Genomic DNA, 22,839 nt, shown 5'->3' with positions numbered 1-22,839 from the left:
ACTATCTGAAACGTGTTGGGTGTTTGAGAGCATAATAATGGTTCAAGACCATTACCTCATACCCTACTAGTGGAAAGAGAAGAATTAGTGTAAGAATGGAAACACCTGTGTTACACAATGTTTAAAAAAAAGTTTAGAAATTATAAACTTTGGACACCAAATAGTATTGACATTTTATTATGATTTTCTTTGAAAGTTAATTTGGGTTACTCGTTATGGCAACAAGTCTTGCTAAGGTGTTATGGTTGTCGGCTACCCTTGGACCGGGGAAGATACACATGTGCACCAGAAGTATTATTACATTAATTTAAGGATTCTATAATCTTTATGTTTATGTTTATTAAGTTTATATAGCACTTTAATCCAAAGGAACATTGTGCTGTGTACTCGCATCTGGATAAGGTAGTCCTTGGCCTTGTCACACAGTTCATAGCTCTATGCACTAGATTACTTCTCTTTTTTTTTTTTTTTTTACAAATCTAAGCACAATATTTTTACAAAAGTGCTCTACCAATCATAAATAAATATTTATACTATGCTATTATGCTGATTTTTTTTCCCTGATTATTGTCTAGGAGCATTAGCAATTGTTCAAAATTTCAGGCGCCATGGAGTGAATACAATCCCGGCAAGGAGCCATGAACTTCACTGACAATGGGTGTATTTAGATGTACCAAAAAATGGAGAGCATGGAAGACTGTATTTTTTCAGAAAGATTTGAGATGTTATAAATATAGATTGAACATTCTGAACACTAGAGATGTTCAACTATCCAAGACACAAATAATCCAAGACCAATCTGGATGCAGATGCTGTGACCGCCCAGGAGAAACTGAATCCCTTTCATCTTGTAACTGCTTGCCCAGCACTATTTGAGGCGTGTGCCCTTTACTTTCATGCCCATAAAACCGCAGGGATAACAACCCATGACCTCCAATGGTGGCAATGGATATCAACGGGAGAGAGGGTTAGACTCTGTATTGGGGTGTTACAATTCATAGAAGCTGTCTTAAAGCAACCAGAACTTGAATAATTAAGCGATGGGCCAAGACGGTTTCATCCCCAAAGTAAGCGCCTACGGTCACCGAAACGTAAAAGTGATTCATAAGAATTCCTTTAGGAACAAGGGAGAAAATAAAAGGATGATGTTAATTGTTAGGGGAGAAAATGTGAGTTCAATTGAAAATTGTTGATTAATGTAAATGGTTAAATGCCTTATTAAATGTGATAAGTGCAACCAATGAACATTTGAATGAAAGAAAAAAATTATAGCGTGAGATGTAAGCTATCTGGAAATAGCAGAAACAGTATGTTGTCTGAAAGAACCACAGGCCCCCAACCCACCCATTTCCAATGCGATAGTCCAATCAATGCCCAACAGAGCCACCAGCCCTAGATGAAACTCATGGCTTCAATGTTTTAGTCCTCTGTCCCATTACTGTTTCACCCAGTACACATCCATTTTGTGCGTGTTAAACATATCAAAATCTTTTGGCACAAGGATTCTAGATGTTCACCTGGAATGAAAAACGCTTAAAGAAATAAAAGAGCTTAACCTGGCACCATTTGTAGGATTCTTCAGTTTAAAAATGTTCATGTACATTTTACAATATTGTGGTTTTAAACAGTATTTTTTAGTTGGAGAACCATTAAACACTTGGCATACCTGTTTGAATTGATGTGCTTTCTTCCTGTAGGTCGAAACCAAGAGACAATCGTTCTTTGTGGTAAAGCTAGAAAACCACATATAAAATATAATTAGCAGCCGCCAATAAATGTCCACAGTACACACATTTCATCATACGTTTAAAATGTTCCCTCTCCAAATCCACCTGACCTCACAAGACTGGTTGATTCAATGTCTGAAGTGACATGTATGAGAGATAAACTGTTATGTATATATGTAAAGTAAGTAGTCCTTTTATAAGGCACAGATGACCGGTGTAGTGGCTTCCCAGTACCAAAGCTTATCCGCAAGTTGGTGAATTGTTCCACTGCCAAGGGTACCCAGAGGAGGGCCTGACTGGGGAAGGAGGGGATTGTGACGGGGGGTTAGAGGGGTAATGTAGGAGCACATACAGACAAACTGAACATGAGTTATTGATGAGACACAGGCTAGCCAGATAGATGGGGAGTTTATTTAAACCCAGATGTGTGAAGACTCAGAAGTACTGATTGGACCTTAGTGTGGGGAGGAGGAGTAAGGCAATATCACACTGCAAAACGCTGAGCAAGAATATAGCCGATTGGTAGAATATTAGTACAATACCAAGTAGCATTAGTAGGAGTGCAGTTGTGTGATCAGCTTGCGATGTGCTGACTTGTTTGGGACTATGAACTGATGTTGACCCCAAACCCAACAAAGTATGTTGGTCTTATGACAGCCAAGATTTTGTCTTTCAACAATGACACTGTCAAGAGGTGTGTGATGAATCCGATGGCTCATCATGTGGCCAGAAAACCGCAGCGCTACCTGATCCTGACGCTGTCGGTGGCTATATGAGGGAGGATCACATGGGGGGAGGCAGCCCTGGAGAAGGTGTCATGACATCAGGCGAGACTTGTATGCCCCTTTTTCTTTTGAGGATGCCCCTGCCATTCCCCATGCCTTAACGGCATATTGTCATACCTCCCCTCACACACCTAGAAAATGTGCTGGAAACACTTTCACAGCATCTGTATGCAACTCTTTAAAATCTAACTTGCTTTTCAACACCCCTGAAACCACTTTTTCAAACACTGCATGCAAGTCCTCAAGAACTGACTTGCATCTTGAGATCAATGAGAAACCGGTTTCAGACTTTGCATGCATGTTATCAGAAACAGACTACAATTGTCCTAAAAACCAAAGTACTGTGACTAAGAAAATGAGCTGAGTAATGAAGATCGCTGGGATCCAGGAGCACACTCTGCACTCTAGTTGTTGCAAGAACAAATCTGATGCTGGGAGATTTAAACCGTCAGACCAGCTGAAAAGCTGACGCTGGTAGGAAAACACGGCTTCTCTTGGTGCTGACCGAGGGTCCGTGGGGCTGGAGCGTTGTCCGTGGAGCCAACTGGCTTGCTGGGAAGGAAGAAGGGAGCTGACTGCAAGCTGCAGCATGCTGCGAGAATGCCAGAAAATGAACACATGGCTTCTGGGCTTTCGCAGGTACTGGAAGGCCGCCTCCACGCTGCCAAAGCCCAGAAAGACGCAGAACAGCTGAGCCGGAACCGAATGAAGCGGAGAAGCAAAGCAGAGGCAGCAACAGGTAGTGGAATGCCAAAAGACCACCACAGGCTTGCCGCGCGAGAACCAACATACGCCAGCAAGAGCCGGTGAGTCCACACAAGGGAAGAGGGAACATCGGGGCATATTGGCAACCCTGCCAAAACCGAATTAACAGGAATGAAGCATATGAGAGAGAATGAACAAGTGAACATTTCATAAAGAGGCAGAACAGAATAAGTATAAGAGACTGTCACGTTTGCGAGTGTATGCAGAACACCTGTAAAAGATGTCCTGGCAGGATAGTATACCAGGTGGATTGAAGATGCAAGAATATATATGAGAAAAGCCCAGGCAGGAGAGTATACCAGGAGAATGCAAGTTACAAGTGGGTTCATCAAACCCTCCAGTTTATAGCGATTTTGCGATCCCGCAAAATGCCACGAAAAAGGGCTGTTTTTGCAAGAACCATTACAAAAAAAAAGAAGAAAACTCAAGGGCCCAGTTTCTCAAAACATTTTTTTTTACTCAAGAAATTAAATGCGCAACCACATCTCATCACTTGTGCAAAAAAAAGAGCAGCCCAATCCAAAAAAGGACATCTGAATGGCTGCATCTTATATGCGCCCATTCAGATGCCCTTTTTTCACCCCTTTGTGCAAATCCACAGGCATTTCTGCACATTCAAAAGCGCATCCCAAATTGACAAGATGCGCTTTTAAATGTGCAGAAATGTGCAACCCTATGCGCCCACTTTGAATAGGTGCACATGGGTGACAGTGTCTTTACTAACTACTGCAATACTTGGGACAGCTGCTATCGCACTTGCATTTCTGTTTGCAAACAGGATAGAAATGTGAGTTTTTTTGGGGTCGAAATTTTACAGTGGCTGACCCGAAGGGTCCGTCACAGTGAAATGGGCAGGGATATGTAGAACATTGTCATGAGGGCGCTTCCAACACAAAAGTACTTAAGGAGGCTGCCCAGCACATCATTTGCGCTACAGCTCAGCTCCTTGGAAATGCGCAGGTCACCTTTGAGAATAAGGTGACCTGCTCATTTCCAAAATGGGTTATCCAAAAATAGCATATCCTCTGCTCTATTTTTATATATGCCATTTATTGAGGATCTGGGCCAGAATCTACAGTTTTCAAAAGGTTTAAAATGGTCACAATATGAGAGGGAAAGGAGTGAAAGGGGGAGTGATGGGTGAGCTTTGGAGTGGTATGCAAGAAAGCAGAGGGAGAGCAGTGGGTCAGAGGGGGAAGCGGTGGGCAAGAGAACAGAGAGGAAGCAGTGGGGCGATGGGCCAAATATCAGAGAGGGAGCAGAGGTGCAGATAGTAGAGGGAAGTTGGGCTAAAGGGGGCCAGGGTCCAAAAACACAGCGGGGTTGGCTTTAAAGAGGCAGTGCGCTGCAGATTGGGAGAAAGGATGAGGGAAGAGCACGATAGAATTAGAGCATGGATGCAAGATGCAGAAGTAGCATGAAAGAATGAAAGACTATATACTGTGGGAGGGACTGGGGAGCGTAAGGTGTGAGTTGGGTGTATGGTTTGGAGTTTGACAGTGACCGGAGAGTGCAAATTGTGACTTGTCAGTGTGATACAGCATGTGAGTGTGTATGACTGAGTGAAGTTCGGGAATACAAGTTGTGATGGGGAATTGGTGAGACGTGTGAAGTGTGTTGGGTAGAGGTGTTTGGGGATTGGAGAACATAGAAGGGGAATATTTTCGTCATTGCCACGTATAATGATCAATACCGTTAATAATATTAAATAGGCATGCACATTAAACCAAAAAACGTAGTCTACACTGTTCTCCCAAGCCAGACACATCTGGGACTCTTCCTATTTAATTGATACAAAAGCTACAAATAATGGCATGATGGCTCTCTTGTAGCCTTGCAAACTGCCTCTTTCCTGCAATATGCCAATCTTGCACCCTACAGTCAATAAAAAATGTGCTGTCAGCATGCTGCAATAAATAATGTTATGTGCCGCAAAATTTGCCATTTCATGCTGAAATATCCTGGAGCATCTGGTTCTTATAAGAAAAGCCCTGGCAGAAAAGCACACCAGGCATTGTCAAGTTGAACAGAGTCTAATATACATTACCTAAGGAAGTCCTGATAAGGAGACATCAGGACTATCAAAAGGCTGTGGAAACATATTACAGAGGAGAGAAAACCTGGCAGGAGAGTACATCAGGTATCATACAGACTAACAGCCACATTGATTTATATACAAGTTGTGTTGTTGATTAAGAGAAACTTAAGGAACTGATTTTCTTCAATATAAAACAAAGTGAAGAGAAATCCAGGGAAAGGGAACTACCCTCTGGAACAAGGAATGCTTACTTCTGGAACTTTTGTGCTGGAGTTACGTATTTCCTTTTTGAACATGTGTACACTACTAAAAGCCAAAGACATTTTCCCTTTTTACATTACAGTGGATTCTTAGAATGTGAGGGCCAGAATATTACTTTAGACACAGGATGTATTGCTTTGGACATTTTGACATTTACAGACCGTTAGTGTTGTTTGAGGTAAGTAAACCCCTCTTAGAGCAAGGACAGAGAGGCATTTCCCAACCCCCTTTTATTTTGTTAATAAAGGTTTATAGTCAAAATCCTAAGTCTGTGTCTCCTTCCTAGTTCCTCACAAGTGCCAGAGTAGAAAGGCAGGTGTGGGAGCCTGAGGGGCACAGGCAAGGAAATGTGGTGGAGGGGAATGCTAGATCTGCATGCCAAACCTACTTGAACGCCTTTGGAAAATAGTCTGATCCAAGGGAGTGAGCATAAACTTGGTGAATTGGCCTTTATGAACATTCATTGTTTGAATGAAGTTGGCTAATTGGCCAACACATCCGGGCTAAATATTCTATTTGTGTAGAACGGTATCAGGGGTGATTGTTCCCCACTATTCAATTGTAGGCGGCTGGGGAGTGGTGACTTTACAAGCACCAGTAAGTTGTATCAGCTCGGAGGCCAAATGCAAGAAAACGATTATGATGAGTACCAATTATACCCAAAGTGATGACAAAACAGTTAACTTGATTAAATTAGGGTGCCCAATACCTACGATAGTCATTAATCATCTTTTTGCTACTAGCATGTTTACAATGCTAGTCTCGTAAGACTTGGCATCTTCAGTCTATTATCAAAACTAGACTGCTGGTACATGTAAATAAAATTTTAATTATGGTCATGAACTAGTATTCTTATTATTTAGGATTAAAGTGGTATAACGAAAATAGTTTCACAGGGCTTACCCAAAAGGAACCAGTCGGTTCCTTCATCTGGTTCAATGTTTGGTAGAAACCAAAATACATGTGGTTGTATATTATAATTGTTCTTTTATAAAGTGCTTAATACAAGAGGCGAGCTTATAAGCGCGAGACCGGGATTCAAACCTGTGTTGCTATGCGTTGTCCTGCTTCCAAGACAAACAAGTTGCCCCTGAGCTATCCTCCTGGCCATGGCAGACACATCAATCAAAGATCCTAATCAAACTTTAGCGAGGTATGTCACAAAATAATTGCTTGCATCTTTTTGATCCACAAACATTAGGGGCATAGATGTTTTCTATTGTGACTAACAGCAGCAGAAAAGTTTGAAAATACCAATACCAGCACCAGGGCAAACGCTTTGTTGTACTGTAAGAAAGGCATGGTATCAACAGTAAGACAGATATAAGTGACCACAGTGACCACAGTTCAAGGTAGTTTATTGAACTTCAAAAAGGCTATCAGGTAAAATACTGCCCCTATTTTGCAAACTATGCACTCATAATGAATTGAAACAATGTAGATTGACAACTAAGTAACAGGGAACTTGTTTATCCTCTCTCAACCCTCTCTGTAGCATTTATCAGAGACAAAGACATTGCACTGTATTGGCAACAGCTTTCACACAAAGCAATTGTAGGTGGGTAGTGATCCACAGATCAGTTTTCATTTAAATTGACTATTACCTGATAAGAAACGACATAGAGACCTGCTAATTGGAACGTGCCATAAGAGGAATCAAGCTGAGGTGGGCGTGGCAGGTGAGACAGCATGGGGACGAGTGATCAGTAGCAACGCAACCAACAACTGTCTTATATGAGGAGGAATCCGAAAGCAAAGGTAGAGAGGATCAATGAGGAGTACCGCACTCGATAACAGGAAAAGGGATGGTGTACCTTTGACAAGGTGTGGCTGCACTGAATGGGGAGGGGTTTTGGTGAGACCTGATGGACTAAGAGAGGGGTGCTGGACTTGACTCTGCGGAACCTTTCAAGAGCAGCGAATCATAGGAATAACATACAAATAAAAACCTTTTAGTGGACTTGATTGCAATTGGGAGAAGAAAGAAAACCATAGACCCCATTTAAGATGTTAAGGAAGAAGCCTAGAGAACCTAAGGAAGGGGCCCCTACCCCTAAAGTGGCAATGAAACAGCAAGATAGGGCGCTACAAAAGCTTTGGCAGAACGAAGGGGAGATGGTGACGGCTGAAGAACAGACCTCCCAGGAACAGGAGAGCTCTGTAGGGACTCCAATTTGGACAACGGGTCATGCAATAACTAAATAAGTGTTTCAACAATGCTTTAAAGATTTAAGTGATCAAATGACAGAGACCCTACAGTCGCAGTTGAGTCTGATCAGAACGGAGCTGGCTCAATCCCTCCAGGAGGTGAAAGTGGAAATTACCAAATTAGGGAAAGACTTGATACCACCGAAAATGCCATTCAAGAGCTGGCTGAGGACACACACAAGATAGCCTTAACCGAACAACTTGCAACAGCTACACACAATTTAGAGATTCAGATAGATCATCTCGAAAATAGCTTGAGGAGGTCTAACATTAGGGTTAAAGGGCTTCCTGGGGGAGTGGAGGATCGAGGCCTAAAGGACACGATCAACAGGTTTTTGCTGACCTGCTCGAGCTGGAGGCAGGGGGGAGGAGGCAGGGTGGGGGAAAGAGTGCCCTAGATTGTATAAATTGTGGGCTCTTTCCAACGGTATGGACAAAAGGAGCCGATTTTACAGGCGGCTAGAAAGGCAAATCCCATCAAAGTGAACCGTGTTGAAATACAACTATACCAAGATTTAGGACAATCTACTTTGGTGAAGCGGAGATTGATGGGGCCAGTGGTCAAAGCTTTATCACAGGCTCAAATAAGATACAGATGGACATTCTTGTTTGGATTGCTGTTCTCTTGGGAGGGACGTCAGCATCGAATTACCTCCTGCGAAGAAGGACTTAGGATTTTGAAAATCAAGGAAGACGTGGGTAAGAAACAAGATTTGTGGCCGCCAAGAGAGGCAGTAAAGATTAAACAATGGAAATGGAGAAAAGGAAATGGAGAAAAGTAGGAGGGCTGCCGTCGAAGAAGGCGGCTCTGAGTGGACCTAGTAGATAATGGACAACTTAACCCATCTGTGAGGACAACTAGGTACACAGTGCTCTGGGTTCTGAGGGGAGGGGGTATATTCTGAAACAAGCTGGGCAAAGGCTGAGTAATTACCCATAGGTTGGCAGAATGCTGGCGTGGTCGTGCTCTGGTAGTTGTGAGGTGATCCCGGCACTTGGAATTAGGGGAGTGAATGGGTCCTAGTAGACCGGCACACGTTATCTACGGAGTGTAGTGAGCCTCAACCCCCACGGGTTGTTGCATGGGTGGGGGAGAAAAGGGTTGAGTCTGAACGGAGTGTTTTGGGAAGAGAGTAGGGGTTAGATGGGTGGGGCAGCTGATAAAGAATTAACATGCCAAAAGGTTCATGGGGGTAATTGAGGGTTCCAACTCATGCTGCTGAATGTTAGGAATTTGAATTCCCTGGTTAAAAGATGCAAGATAGAAGAACTGTTAAGGCGGGGAAAACCAGACATTGTGGCCCAGCTATAGACCCACATTGATAAGAAAGACAGCCCTAAACTACAGATCAAGGGTTATCCCCATATAGTGCAATCTAACAACAAGGGGAAAATGGGAGGGGTCCTTATAGCTTTTAAGGGATTGGTAAAATTACTAATAACTACGAGAGAAGTGGACAAGGAAGGTAGATTCATTTTTGCTCGCATACCTGGGGAACTCATGGTATAAGATAGCCACCCTATACGCACCTAATATGGCCTAGATGGATTTCTCCAGGGGGGCGTTGAACAAACTTGAAAAATTTGCAACAGGACAAATTATATTACATGGGGATTTTAATGTAGCATGGGACCCGCTTGTAGATAGAGGAGTACCACAGCAAATATTATTCACAGGGTCCCCCTGGCAAAAGCTTTGAGCGAGTATGACCCCATTAACCATGGTAGACTCTTGAAAAGAAATTCTGAAGGGAACGAAAGGTTACACATTTTATTCTTGTGTCCATCGGGTGTTTTCACAGGTAGATTATATATGCGGGTCAGCTACTTTATTGGGGAAAGTACGTATAATGTACCTAGGGCCTATTAATTTATCAGATCACACTCCTATATCAACAGAAATACAGCAAGAACAAGATCGATCCAGCCTTTGGTGCTGGACATTTCCAAATCTGTTATTAAGCGACCTGGTCATAAGTAGCGAGATACAGGGTAAACTAGAGGAGTTTTTTTAAATAAATAAAAAGTCGGAAAAGCAGGCATGGACGGTGTAGGATGCCTTTAAGACGATGAGGGTGAGCTAATTGCAAAGAAGGTCCTACAAGAAAAACAACTCACCTCAATGCAAGGCAAATTAGAATTGCAATTGAAGGAAGTAATGAGTTGATTGGAAATGGATAGAGGGGTGTCTTTGAGAAGGGAATATAGGCACATTAAGCGACAACTGGAATTATTACAGACTAGGTAGGCTGAATAGTCCTTACTATTTTTAAAACAGCGGTACTATATCAATGAAAATAAAGCAGACCGTATGTTAGCGCAACATGTGGGGAAGAAGGAGGCAGCAAGGGCCATCCTTCATAGTAAGCACAGGACCGGAAACCTTTAGCTCATTGTCTGAAGACATAATGCAGGTATTCACAGAGTATTACTCTGCGCTATATACTACTGATTTCCCAGATGAAGAAGCGCAGGAGGCATACCTGAAGCAATGCACCCTAACTAGAACTGACCCAGGGAAAAGGGAGAAGGTGGAAGGGGAAATTACTCCAGAGGAAGTATGTGCAACTATTAGGTCCTTACCAATAAAAAAGGCCCCAGGACCGGACGGTTTTTCGCAACTCTTTTACAAAATGTATATTGACACATTAAGCCCGGTAATGACTATTCCATCTAATTCTTTTATCAATTTGGGATGTATTACTCATACTATGGAAACAGAAAAGTAGTGTTATTTCCCCAAGTCTAATAAAGATAGAACACATTGTGGGTCATATCGACCCATAGCGCTCATCAATACTGATGCGAAAATATTTACCAAAATATTAGCATTAAGAATGGAAAAATAATACCCAAACTCATTCATCCACATCAGTCAGGTTTTGTCAATGGAAGGCAAGCTTTTGATAATATAAGGAGGGTGTGTCATCTGATTGACAAGGTAAACAAATCAGGGCGGGTTGCAGGAAAATTAACGTTAAGAGGAAGAAGCGCTTGACTGGGTGGAGTGGTCCTTTTTGTTTCGCACAATGGAGACTACAGGGTTTGGGCCAAGATGTTTTACGCATAGTCAAGGCAAACTATCAGTCACTGGTATTGCGGTTGGTCTGTCAATGGTTATGTTTCAAAGAGAATTAAGGTATCTCTGGGTACAAAACAAGGATGCCCGTTGTCCCCAGTGCTCTATGTGATATATTTGGAGTCGTTTTTATCAAAGATTCAGGACAAGAAGAACATTAGAGTTATACAATTTGGAGGAGTGGAACATTAAAGTGATGGCGTTTGCCAATGATTTGCTTATTACAGCATCAGAGTTAGCTAGTTCATTGTCAGGGCCGACAATATAAATTAATACATTTGCAGGATTAAAAATGAACACCCATAGATCAGAAATGGTGGTGTTGCAGTGGGGAACTGTCTCAATGAAACAGTCTTTAGATGTGGGTCAGTATCTGAGCACAGACAAAAGTCTACGATATTTGGGAGTGAAGATAACCATTTCATTGGAATCTATGTATCAGACTAATTATCCCCCATTGTTAGACTCAATCAAAAAGTGGCTGGTGGAGCATAACCCCCTTTCTATTTCATGATAGGTAGGATTAATGTAATTAAAATGGTTGTGCTTCCAAGGGTATATTATTTCCAAGCCTTACCATTAGTAGTCCCGTGGTCTAAATAAGATGGTGGGGAGTTTTATATGGAAAGGAAAAAACCAAGAGTGGCGTGGAAAGTATTGACGGCGCTCATAACGAGTGGTGGTATGGGGGCTCCAAATTTCAAAAAGTATCATCAAGCGGCCCAGTTACGGGTAATACAGGAGTGGTTTTGGGGGTAATCGGGTGAAAATATGGCTACTGATGGATAGAGCGTTTGTAAGCCCCCCAAAGAAGCACTGTGGTGTCAGAAGGTGGACAGACCCCTTAACATGTATAAGAGTAGAATCACAGCTCTGATAGGTGATGTATGGGACGATGTGGTACGGTGGGTGGGTATAACTACGTTCCCTTCTCCGTTTACGACCCTATTTCGTAATCCACAGTTTACACCATGAGTAGAGCAGGGCGCCTTTAAGAGATAGGAAGAGGCTGGGTGTCAGAAGATGGGCGATTTGGTAGCGGGCCAGGAGATTAAGACATTCCAACACTGTAAACAGTTATTCGCATTACTCAAAAAGGAACACTTTAGATATTCACAATTGAGACATTGGCTACAGGCTTTGGGAAACAAACGGGCTACAATAAGGGACCTCACCCCTTTTGAAAAGTATCTAATTACAAATTCAGGTGACCGCCATATGGTTTGAGCATTATAGAGGTGGTTTATGGAGCCTCTAACCTAATCGCATTGGGGGTATATGAAATAATGGGAAAAAGTCTTAAGCAACCCTATACCGGACGTGCAAAGTCAGGAAGTGTGGCAGGGGATTCCAAAACTCATGAGAGCGCTTCAGATCCGAGCGATGTGGGTCAAGGTAATGGTGCAGTAGGGGGCGTGGCCTGGCTGGTTGCTAATGCCGGTGTAACCCCGGGTCTCCACCCCCCTGAGGCACGTTAACAGCTTTTTGCAGCCTTCAATAGCCATTAACTGCAGCTGCAAATGGCAGAATATGGTGTGGGAAGGTGCCGTCTACCAATATCCTGCCTTAGTTAGATCTGCAGGGCTTGGCATTGATCTGATTTCCAGTCCGATTCGACTGGGGGCCTGGACCACTGCTGCAATGGAAAATGGCGGCTTCCACAGTGTGTGCAACTGAGAGCAAGGACCTGTAGGTGCTTGATTAGAGACAATTTGGCAGCTTTGCATGGGTCAGCGTGAGCTGAGGCAGTCGACTGCTGATACTCTCCATGGTCTTGCAGTTGGCAGGGGGAGCCTCGGTGGGGAGCGCATCAAATCTTTGATGAGGACAGCTGTTGAGCGGCGTAAAGTTGTGCAGTATTTAGCCGTCTCTGAGCCTTCTCTGAGCCTTCCAGGGCAGCGTTATTCAGTTTTCCTGCCTTGGTGTCTCCCGTGGCGGTGGAGACGCTCGGGTGCAGAGCCCAGACCAGGCATCGGCCTGCAGAGCTGGGAGCAAAGTCCCGGTGAGCAGAGTCGCAGCTTTACAACCGGCGGCAACGAGGAGGCAGTGGAGATCTGCAGCCAACTAATATAGTATTTCAGTATTGCAGGTTAGGCCCCGTGCTGGCAACCGCGGATGGAACCTGGCGCATCCGGGATCCATGTAGAGGGTCTCTAGCCATGGGTGCTCGGAGCCAGCCTGGCTCATACTAGGATCTGTAGATGCCTGACTTGATGAGCCTGTGGTCCGGGGATGGTAGGAGCACTTGAGCTGGCTTAATATTCAGACTTGTGTGGATAGGGATTCCCTGGCCGGAGTTCTTATTGGTGACCCACCTCCCCGGTCTGCTTCAGGGGGCTGGGAGCGTGAAATCCTGGATAAGATATTGAAATAGGTCTAGGGAGATTGGGTTGCTGGTTGGCGGCCTTCCTTTTGTTTGGGCCCTTACCCGGAGATGCTGGATTGGGGACGCCCTTGCCTGTTTTGAGGCTACTGAAAGCCCGTTTGGCCCCCGGCCCAACAGAGGTCTTTTAGGAGTGGGTGAGTGGAGCAGGGTGTGGACTATGAGCGGTTAGGTGGCCCCAATAACATTGCCAGTTAATTGGAGGGGACGCTTGTGCTCAAGCCAATTGGGTAGTGAGCGTTTTGCATCTCACAATGGAAGGGCCTGTCTAAGAGCAGAATGAAGTCAGGGAAGGCCAAGGAGAAATCAGCTACCACCATCAGAGACATGCTTCAACACCCAAAGCCTGCTTCAGATTAATTGACTGTGGTGGTGGAGCAGGCTCAGCTCGCCACTAAGGGTGACATCATGCGCCTGTTCCAATCCCTGCAGAGGGAGATGGCGTCAATGGCAAAGGACTTAAAGAGCTCTTTTCAAGAACTAACTTGCGCAGTGCAACGGAATAATATATATAATATTTGCCTCTTCGACAGTTAAGAAAGCTGGAGTTGCAATCCCGATTGCTAAATCTCTGCATTTTGAGCAAGGGAGGTAGTTGCGATGCCCAGGGTAGGTATATTGGGGTGAATTTGCGCACAGCGGGAAAAGACCTGACTGTGTTGTATGTGTATGTCCAACAACAGGATAGGTTTTATGCCAGCTTGTTTCCACATATTGCGCAATTCCAACAGGGAGAGCTGGTGGTAAGCGGGATGTTAATGCAGTGTTAGATGGCAACTTGGATAGATCTGGCTCTGGGGCCCCATGCAGGCATCTAGGGCGAATCCTCTTAAGCAGGCTGTAGAGGACAAGCACCTGATTGATGCGTGGCGATATCTCCACCCCTACCAGCGGGTTTACTCCAATTTCTCATACGTTCATCGTACTCATTCGAGGATTGATTACTTTCTGGTGTCTCATTCTTTATTAACAGGGATCTCGTCAGCTACTATAGAGGTAGCACTGTTGTCGGACCTCTCTCCCATTACTTTACGCATAGATGGGTATGGCTTGGGGGCCGAAGGTCCATGGGATGGAAGTTGAATGACTCACTGCTAGCGGACCTGGCCATATGCTCTGATATTATGGATAGGATTACGCAGTATTTCCAGGAGAATGTCACAGGCAGGGGAGGTTTCAATCTCTGGGGTATGGGAGGCTCTTAAGCCTACGTTGAGGGGGGAGCTGATTAGTATGTCTTCGGCTTCTTTCGGCTCAACGAATCTGAGCGGAGGAAAGAGTGTTTGAATGGGATTCTTAATATAAGAGGGATGGAGCCAGGAAAACATACAGGAAGCTTCAAGTAGCCAGGGCTGAGTTAAAGGTATTATCGGCAGATGATATCTTGCATAATTTGCTTCCGACTAAACACTTCTATTATAGCACATCTAATAAAGCGTCTCAGATTCTAGTCTATAAGCTCCAAGGGCAGAAGAATAGTACTATCATAGGGGCATTGCGAGATAAGGACGGTGTACTGCATAACACTGAACCCGAGAAAATAGGGATTCTATCCCAATATTATACTGAGCTGTTTGCAGTGGACTCCCTCAGCGGCACACTGCAGGATGCGTTCATTCGCAAAGCTCGGCATTACAGGTTTAGAGGTTTGTAATTCTTGGCTCACCTGTTTTGTCTTTGCACTTTTCTTCTTGATGGTTGGTTTCTCCTTTTTCTTTGAAGTCTGGGACGAGTCTCCCCTGACGCCACCCTGGTGGATCAGAAGACCAGGCAGACTAGCACCAGGTGAAACCGCCCAGAGCCAGACAAAACCCCACAAGGGAAAAACCTGAGGCGTTCTTCAATGTTCTTTCTTGTTGAGGTCAAAATCAGGGAGGGAGAAGTCCAGGAAATTAATCTGCCGATGGCGGCCAGGAAGGAGCAGAACGGAATATGCAGACAGAAGTAATCTGCTGTAGCAGAACAGGAAGAAGGTAACAGCAACGCGGCCAGGAGGGCGGCAGAGCAAGGAAGCACATAGAAGACAAGCGGCAATGCGGCCAGGAGAGCAGCGGAGCCAGAAAGCACAAAGAAGGTAAGCAGCAACGTAGCCAGGAGCGCAACAGGGCCAGGAAGCAACGGGGGGTAAGCGGCACGGCAAGAAGCGGTGCAGCCAGGAAGGAATGGAGAAGGGAATAGAGAAACAGGAAGCCCTGAGCACAGCTGAAGGATAACAACTGAGCATTGAGACGCGCTGACACATGGTTGATCTGCGCTTATATGATGATGCCTTGGGAACATACAAAAAGCATAGACCGCTATCATCAAGCCTTGTAATATCGGCAGCCATGTTGGGAGTAAAGATGGACGCCGCAAGGCGACGCCGGGCTTTCCAGGCAGTCCAAAAGGGGCAAAGACGATGAAACATGACGGTATGCCCCCTCCGAAACCCCATCCCACCGGGTTTGCCCGGATGGAGCTGGTGAAACCGATGGACCAAGCGTGGGGCTTGCACATTGGGTTCCGGTTCCCATGACCGTTCACTGGGGGGATAGCCTTTCCATTCCACGAGATACTGAAGCCGTCCCCGTCTGTATCGGGAATCACATATTCGAGACTTCATACTCTGATCGTTGGTGATGAGAGGAGGAGGGCGATCCTCTATTCTGGTGGAAGGATGATAGGGTTTCAGCAGTGAAGAGTGGAAGACGGGGTGGATTCTACTCCATGACACAGGAAGACTTAGTCGAAAGGCCACCCGATTGACAATCTTGGTTATAGAAAATGGTCCATAGAAACATGGCAACAGCTTATTGGCTTTCAGATGTCTGGGCAGATGTCGGGATGATAGCCAGACCTCGTCCCCGACATTTGGTATCTGCAAATCTTTTGATGTCCATCCTGGCCTTCTGCAAATGGTCCTTGACGTTCTTATGTACGTTCACCAGGTCAATTATTCAGGCATCGACTGAAGGGACAGGACTGGGGTAAGGTAGAAGCGTGGGAAGAACTGATGGATGAAATCCTTGGTTGCAGAAGAAAGGACTGGTTTTCATGGTAGAGTGTTCTGAATTGTTATAAGCAAACTCCGCCACTGGAAGCAGAACTGACCAGTCATCCTGTACCTGGGATGAAAAACACCAGAGGTATTGTTCAAGGGTTTGGTTCACCCTTTCGGTTATCTCGTTGGTTTGTAGGTGAGAGCCGGAAGATAGGGCTCATTCTATGCCCAACAGGTAACACAAGTGTTTCCAAAACCGCGAGGTGTACTGGTAACCTCGATCGAATATGATCTTGGAAGGAAGGCCATGAAGTCTGAAGATTTCAGTTACAAAAATGGGGTGCCATCTCGCTGGCAGAAGGGAGCTTAGTCAGCGGAGTGAAATGTGCCATATGGGAAAATAAAATTGATCGTCACCATTATGGTTGTGTGTCCTTTGGAAGGAGGAAGGTCCACAATGAAATCTGTGGCTATAGTTTCACAGGGACGTGATGGAAGATCCGGTTGGAGCAAGAATCCTGCTGGTTTCTTATTGTCGTATTTGTTTTGAATGGAGATAGCACATGTCTGTATGTAAGCCTGAACATCCAAGTGCATCTTTGGTCACCAGAACTGCCTTTTAAGGTTCAGCAAGGTGGCTCTGATCCCACGATGCCCGGGGAAGAAGGAGTCCTGACAGAGGCGTAGCACTCTATCTCTTAAGTTCTGAGTGGGTACCTTAAATAGGTAGCAGTCCTTGGTAGTCAGAGCCCATGGATTAGTACTGGAAAAGTCTCTACAGAAGCGGATGCTTGAATTTCTGACTGGATCTTGTCCAAAAGAACCTCGGCCTGGGCGACAAACACCTTGTCTGGAAACATCCTGGGAAGAGGCAGCGGTTCGTCGGCGATGTAATCCTGGCGTCTGGACAGAGCATAGCCAAGAGTGTTTGATGAACCCAGTATGTATGAAATTTGGAACTGAAATTGGGCAAAAAAGTACACCCAGCGTGCCTGTCGGCTGTTTCTGCATTCCAATGACTGGAGCACTTGTAGGTTCCTATGATCAGTTCTTATTTGTACTGGAAAACTGGCACCTAGAAGGAGGTGACGGCAATCAGTAAAGGCTTGACGTATAGTTAGTAGCTCTTTTTCTAGGACTGAATAATGGAGTTCACTGGTGCTTAATGTCCTGGAAAGGTATGCAATAGGGTGTTCGAGGTTGTCTTCTTGTTTCTGTTTCAGGACTGCTCCTATGGCATATTCCGAGGTGTCAGTCTCTGCCAGAAAACGCTTGGAAACATCAGGTTGGCTTTATATGGGTTCTTCAGTGAACTTTTCCTTGAATAACTTGAAGACAGACTCCTGTGCTGATGACCAATGAAAAGAAAGGTGTGTCTTTCTTCAGGAGAGTTATTATCGGCCGAACGAGTGAGGAAAAGTTGAGGATACATTTCCTGTAAAAATGTGCTAGGTCCAGGAAGGATTCAATCTGTTTTACTGAGGAAGGCGGAGGCCATGAGGTGATGGCAGTGACTTTAGAGGGATCCATGGCCACACCTTGAGGGCTTAGAACGAAACCCAAGTATTGCACTGTGGTGACATGGAAGGTACATTTTTCGGGCTTGGCTAACAAATGATGTTCTCGAAGACGTAGTAAGACTTGAGTGACGTGCAATGCTGGATCCTTCGAATATACCAATATATCGTCTAAATAGACATTAACAAAAAGGGCTAACATATCTGAAAATACCCTATCCATGTAACGCTGGAACACAGCGGGAGCATTAGAGAGACTGAAGGTCATGACTAAATACTCATAATGGCCAAAAGGTGTTCGTAAAGCAGTCTTCCATTCATCACCTTTCCTTATCCGTATAAGATGGTAAGCCCCTCTCAAATCCAATTTGGTGAATAGCACGGCTCCCTGTAAAGCTTCCAGGATATCGGCTATGAGGGGAAAAGGATATCGGTCCTACACGGGTGCATTGATTTAGGCCTCTGTAATCCAGGCATGGACGGAGTTCCTTGGTCTCTTTTTTAGGCACAAAAAATAATGAAGCCCCTGCCGGGGACTTGGAAGGACGAATAGTTCTATTTGCCAAGTTGATGTCGAAATACTCCCGGAGGGCTCTTTTCTCAGGTTCAGACACGACAAACATCCAGCCGAAGGGTATAACGGTGTTCTTGTCCGTTTCAATAGCACAATCTTTGGGCCTATGAGGAGGCAAGATCTGTACAATGGCTGTGGAAAAGCCATCAGAAAGTTGATAAGCCTCAGGCACCTGGTTGACGTTAGAGACGGCGACATGTTGTTTTTCATGCGGTTCATTGTCCGTGGGCACTTCAAGCCGAGTTTTCCCAGATAGGCCGTGCGAAAGACAAAACTCAGAACCAAGGAACAAGGATCCTGTTGCCCAGTTGATGTATGGATTATGGCGTCCTAACCATGCATACCCAAAACCACTGGGTAGTGGACAGCCTTTATGATGTCAAAAACATAACAGTTCCTGGTGGTTGTTGATGGAAAGCAGAAGTCCAACGGTTTGCTGAGTGATGGGCCCAGAGGAAAGCGTGCGTCCGTCAATCCCTTCCACAGCCTGTATCATATCCTTGGGCTCTCTGGGTATCTGGTGTCGTTGAGCCCATTCATCATCCAAGAAGATGACCATGGCACCGCAGTCTACCAAGGCCAGGACAGGGTGAAGTACTCCGGTGGAAGAAGCCAGGGTCACTTGGAGGATCACCAGGGGAGACCTTTGCGCCAGACCTAAAGAAGCAGAATAAGAGGAGTCTCTCCGTGACTGGGGTACACTGGCCAGGGTTTCTGCAGGGGGCTGCAAACTCTTCTTTTTTCTGCCTTCCTTTCCTGTAATCGGATGTCGATTTGTAGGGACAAATCTAAAAGAGCCTGGAAGGAACCAGGGCGCGCCACTCTGGCTAATTCATCCTTAACTTCTTTGTGGAGTCCCTTGCGAAACAAGGTGAAGAATGCTTCGGGCGACCAATCAGCCTCCTTGGCTAACTGTTTGAAACAGGTAACATGTGAGCATGTCTTGGTTGCCTTGCTGGAATTCAAGTAACTTCTCCTGGGCTGAAAACACCTGATCAGGACCATCAAACATGGTCTTGAATGCCATAAGAAACCCATCATAGTTGTCCAACGTGGAGTCCCTGCAGCTACCAAGGGTGTAGCCCAAGCAAGAGCATTGGCGACAAGATGTGACACTATTAACCCTACCTTAGCCCTTTGGGTAGAAAAGTAGTAGGGCTTGAATGCAAAGTGCACCATACAGGAGTCCAGGAAGGAACGCAATGTCTTGGGGGCTCCATCGTACTTTTCCACAATGCCTCTCACGGAGGTGCTCTCCTGAAATGCAGAGTCCCGGGAGAGGACAAGCTGCCTCAAGGCTGTGTTCTCCGCCTTGAGGTTTTGTACCTCTGGGGATAATTTTTGCATTCCACGCAGACGATCCTGGAGTGAGGGTTCCATTTCCTCTGTTGTTGTAATCCTTTGGCATCTCAAACTGACAGGTTTAGATGTTTGTAATTCTTGGCTCACCTGTTTTGTCTTTGCACTTTTCTTCTTAACGGTTGGTTTCTCCTTTTTCTTTGAAGTCCGGGTTTTGTGAAGAAAGGGACGAGTCTCCCCCGACGCCACCCGGCTGGATCAGAAGACCAGGCAGACTAGCACCGGGGGGAAACAGCCAGAGCCATGGAAAAACCTGCAAAGGAAAAACCTGCAAGGGAAAAACCTCAAGCGTTCTTGAATGTTCTTTCTTTTTGCGGTCAAATACAGGGAGGGAGAAGTCCAGGAAATGAATCCGCCCAATGGCGGCCAGGAAGGAGCAGAACGGAATATGCAGACTGAAGTAATCCTTGGTAGCAGAACAGGAAGAAGGTAACAGCAACGTAGCCAGGAGAGCAACAGAGCCAGGAAGCAACATGAGGTAAGCGGCACAGCAAGGAGCATTGCAGCCAGGAAGGAACGGAGAAGGGAATAGAGAAAAAGGAAGCGCTAGGCACGGCTGAAGGCTAGCAACCGAGCGTTGAGATGCACCGACACATGGTTGATCAGCGCTTATATGATGATGCCTTGGGAACATCCGAAAATCCTAGACCACTACCATCAAGCCTCGTAATAGCGGGCCATGTTGGGAGTAAAGATGGACGCTGCAAGGCGGCGCTGGGCTTTCCAGGCAGTCCAAAAGGGGCGAAGACGATGAAACAGGACACGGCTTCCCCATATTTCGGAGGATCAGAGGCTATCTCTATACACACCAATAACAGCGGAAGAAGTTGCTTAGACTATTCGTTCCCTTACGGGCAGTAAAGCAATAGGGCCAGATGGCTTTACGGCTACTTTATGTAAATAATTCTCGGCGGCTCTCTCTCCTCACATGGGCGATTTATTTAATTCTTCTGGCCAGATTGGATCTATTACACCTACTATGGGGGAATCAATGCTTACCTTGCTCAATGAACCGGATAAGGACGCCACCCTATTTACTCCTCCTTTCGACCGATCACGGTTCTTAATTATGATTCTCAGATTTATTCTGAAATTTTAGCTATGTGCCTAGCAGCAGTTCTGCCGGGGTTGGTAACGGCGGATCAGACGGGTTTTGTACAGGGGTGTCCGGCGCATGAGAACATTTGACGAACGCTAGATGTCTCAGCCTGGGTGCAGCGCAATAAACGTGCCATGGCTCTGCTTTCGATTGATGCTGAGAAAGCATTTGATCGCGTTGATTGGACTTATCTGGCCACGGTCTTGAAGGGGTTTGGACTAGGCTCGCGGTTTCTCAGATTGGTACTTGGCAATTTTGTGTTACCGTTAACAAGGATTAAGGTGAATGGGATTCTTTCAGAACCGATGCAATAGTACAGGGGAATCCGCCAGAGGTGCCCGCTATCACCACTACTGTTAGCCCTGTCTATGTAACCTCTGGCCTGCGTGGTGCATTTACTTGAAGATATCCGGGGGTTAGATATAGCGTGTTATCAACAGAAACTAGCGTTGTACACGGATGACCTATTTTAGATGCGTAATTCCAAGGTTACGCTGCCACACGTTGTTTCGCTGTTGTAATGTTTTCGTGTGGTTTCGGGCTTTAAAATTAATTTTACGAAATCAACAGTACTTAATGTCTCGTAATCAGCGGAGGTGGTGGAGCGTTTGAAAGTGGCGTTCCCTTTCTTATGGGCGTTGCGGCTCTTAAAATATCTGGCCGTGTTCTTAATGGCATGATACACAGATCTTTACACGGCCAACAAATTTTGGGCTGCTCTTTGCTAGAGCTAAGCAGGACCTGGGGCTGTGGGGCGAGTCAGAAATTTCTTGGCTGGGAAGGATAAAAGCTGTTAAAATTACCTTGTTGCTGCGCTTACTTTATGTGTTTCAGGCTCTACCGATTTCGATCCCGAGAGCGGCACTGCAGGAATTGCAGTCGCAGGTGTTCAGGTTTACATGGTCCCAGAAGAGCCCTAGAGTAGCTAGGCATACAATGATGGCAGCCAAAGGCACAGGGGGCCTCGCAGTGCCAGATATTGAAAACTACCTGTATGCGTCACAACTGACACTTGTTCCAGAGAGCCAGGCGGCGACACATGCGCAGAATGTTAAAACATTGGGTAAATGTTGAGCAGGACATCTTAGGACCTCATTGCACAGGACGTGTTGGCACTATCCGAGAACTCGAAAACGAGGTGAACAGGCAAACCCAACCTCTAGGGCCACATTGGAATATTGGGATAAAGCAGCATGTTGATGCGCCACAACTACATTTCCCTCGCCTCCGACAGGTCTCTGGGATAATACTGAGTTCCCCCCAGGGATGGGTAGGGGGGCGGTCTGATCACTGGAAGAAGGGGGGCTTATACACATTGGGCCAGATGTATAGGGATAATCGTCCCCTCATGTTTGAGGAGTGCGAGCAGGCCTATATGGTTGGGGAGACAGATATGTTTGGGTCCTTGCAGCTTCAGCATTGAGCGACTCGCCCACAAGTGGCATACCATGGAAAACGAGAGCCAACTCGCTTCGAGGATGTTTTTACGGGGGACCACCGGGGGCAAGACTTACAGCTCTCGACAGGGTGTTGAATGGGTCTAGGTTTAAGTCACCACATACTTGTGTGGCCAGATGGGAAGAAGATATAGGCAGGCCTATAGACGATCTTACCTGGTCTAACATTTGGACAAGAGCTAATAGGACCTTTCAGGTCATCCAACATAGGGAAAACAGCATTAAACTACTGTACCGTTGGTATCTTACTCCTATGCGGTTACATAAGATGACCCCTACACTTTCCCCTTGGTGCAGGAGATGTGGCGCGCCTTCAGGATCCTTTTTCATATACAGTGGGAGTGTCCCCAAATTCGGTCATTTTGGCAGGCGGTGGTTGCTCAAATTAGAGTAATATGCGGGTTTGGGCTAGAAATGGACCCCTTGGTTTTGCTTCTGGGAATGAGGATGCTCAGGGTCATTATAAGCTGAATGTCAGAAGCTCTAGATTGATCAACGTTTTCCTAGTAGCAGCACACCTAGTAATTGCAAAACATTGGAAATCTCAAACTATGCCTGGTATGAAGAAATGGTGGTCGTTAGTATGGGATGTGGCTGCTATGTCCAA

The 22,839-nt window shown here is 45.6% G+C and overlaps 1 protein-coding gene across 5 annotated transcripts in view; it reads right to left on the bottom strand.

Moving 5' to 3' along the window:
• Positions 1–22,839, bottom strand: part of PARG (poly(ADP-ribose) glycohydrolase) — a 2,316,516-nt gene that overhangs the window by 2,236,663 nt on the left and 57,014 nt on the right. For 4 of the 5 annotated variants that reach the window (XM_069610801.1, XM_069610798.1, XM_069610799.1 and 1 more), the window contains exon 2: positions 1,667–1,733. The exons of the other annotated variant lie outside the window; for it this stretch is intronic. In XM_069610801.1, the coding sequence (XP_069466902.1) occupies positions 1,667–1,733 (67 nt within the window). The remainder of the gene's footprint in view (positions 1–1,666; positions 1,734–22,839) is intronic. 5 annotated transcript variants of the gene reach the window in all.

The sequence above is a fragment of the Ambystoma mexicanum genome, chromosome 8, assembly GCF_040938575.1.
Source record: "Ambystoma mexicanum isolate Mex_15411 chromosome 8, UKY_AmexF1_1, whole genome shotgun sequence".
NCBI classification, from domain to species: Eukaryota; Metazoa; Chordata; class Amphibia; order Caudata; family Ambystomatidae; genus Ambystoma; species Ambystoma mexicanum.
The sequence above is the reverse complement of the archived record's forward strand: the minus strand, read 5'-3'. Positions and strand labels throughout refer to the sequence as shown.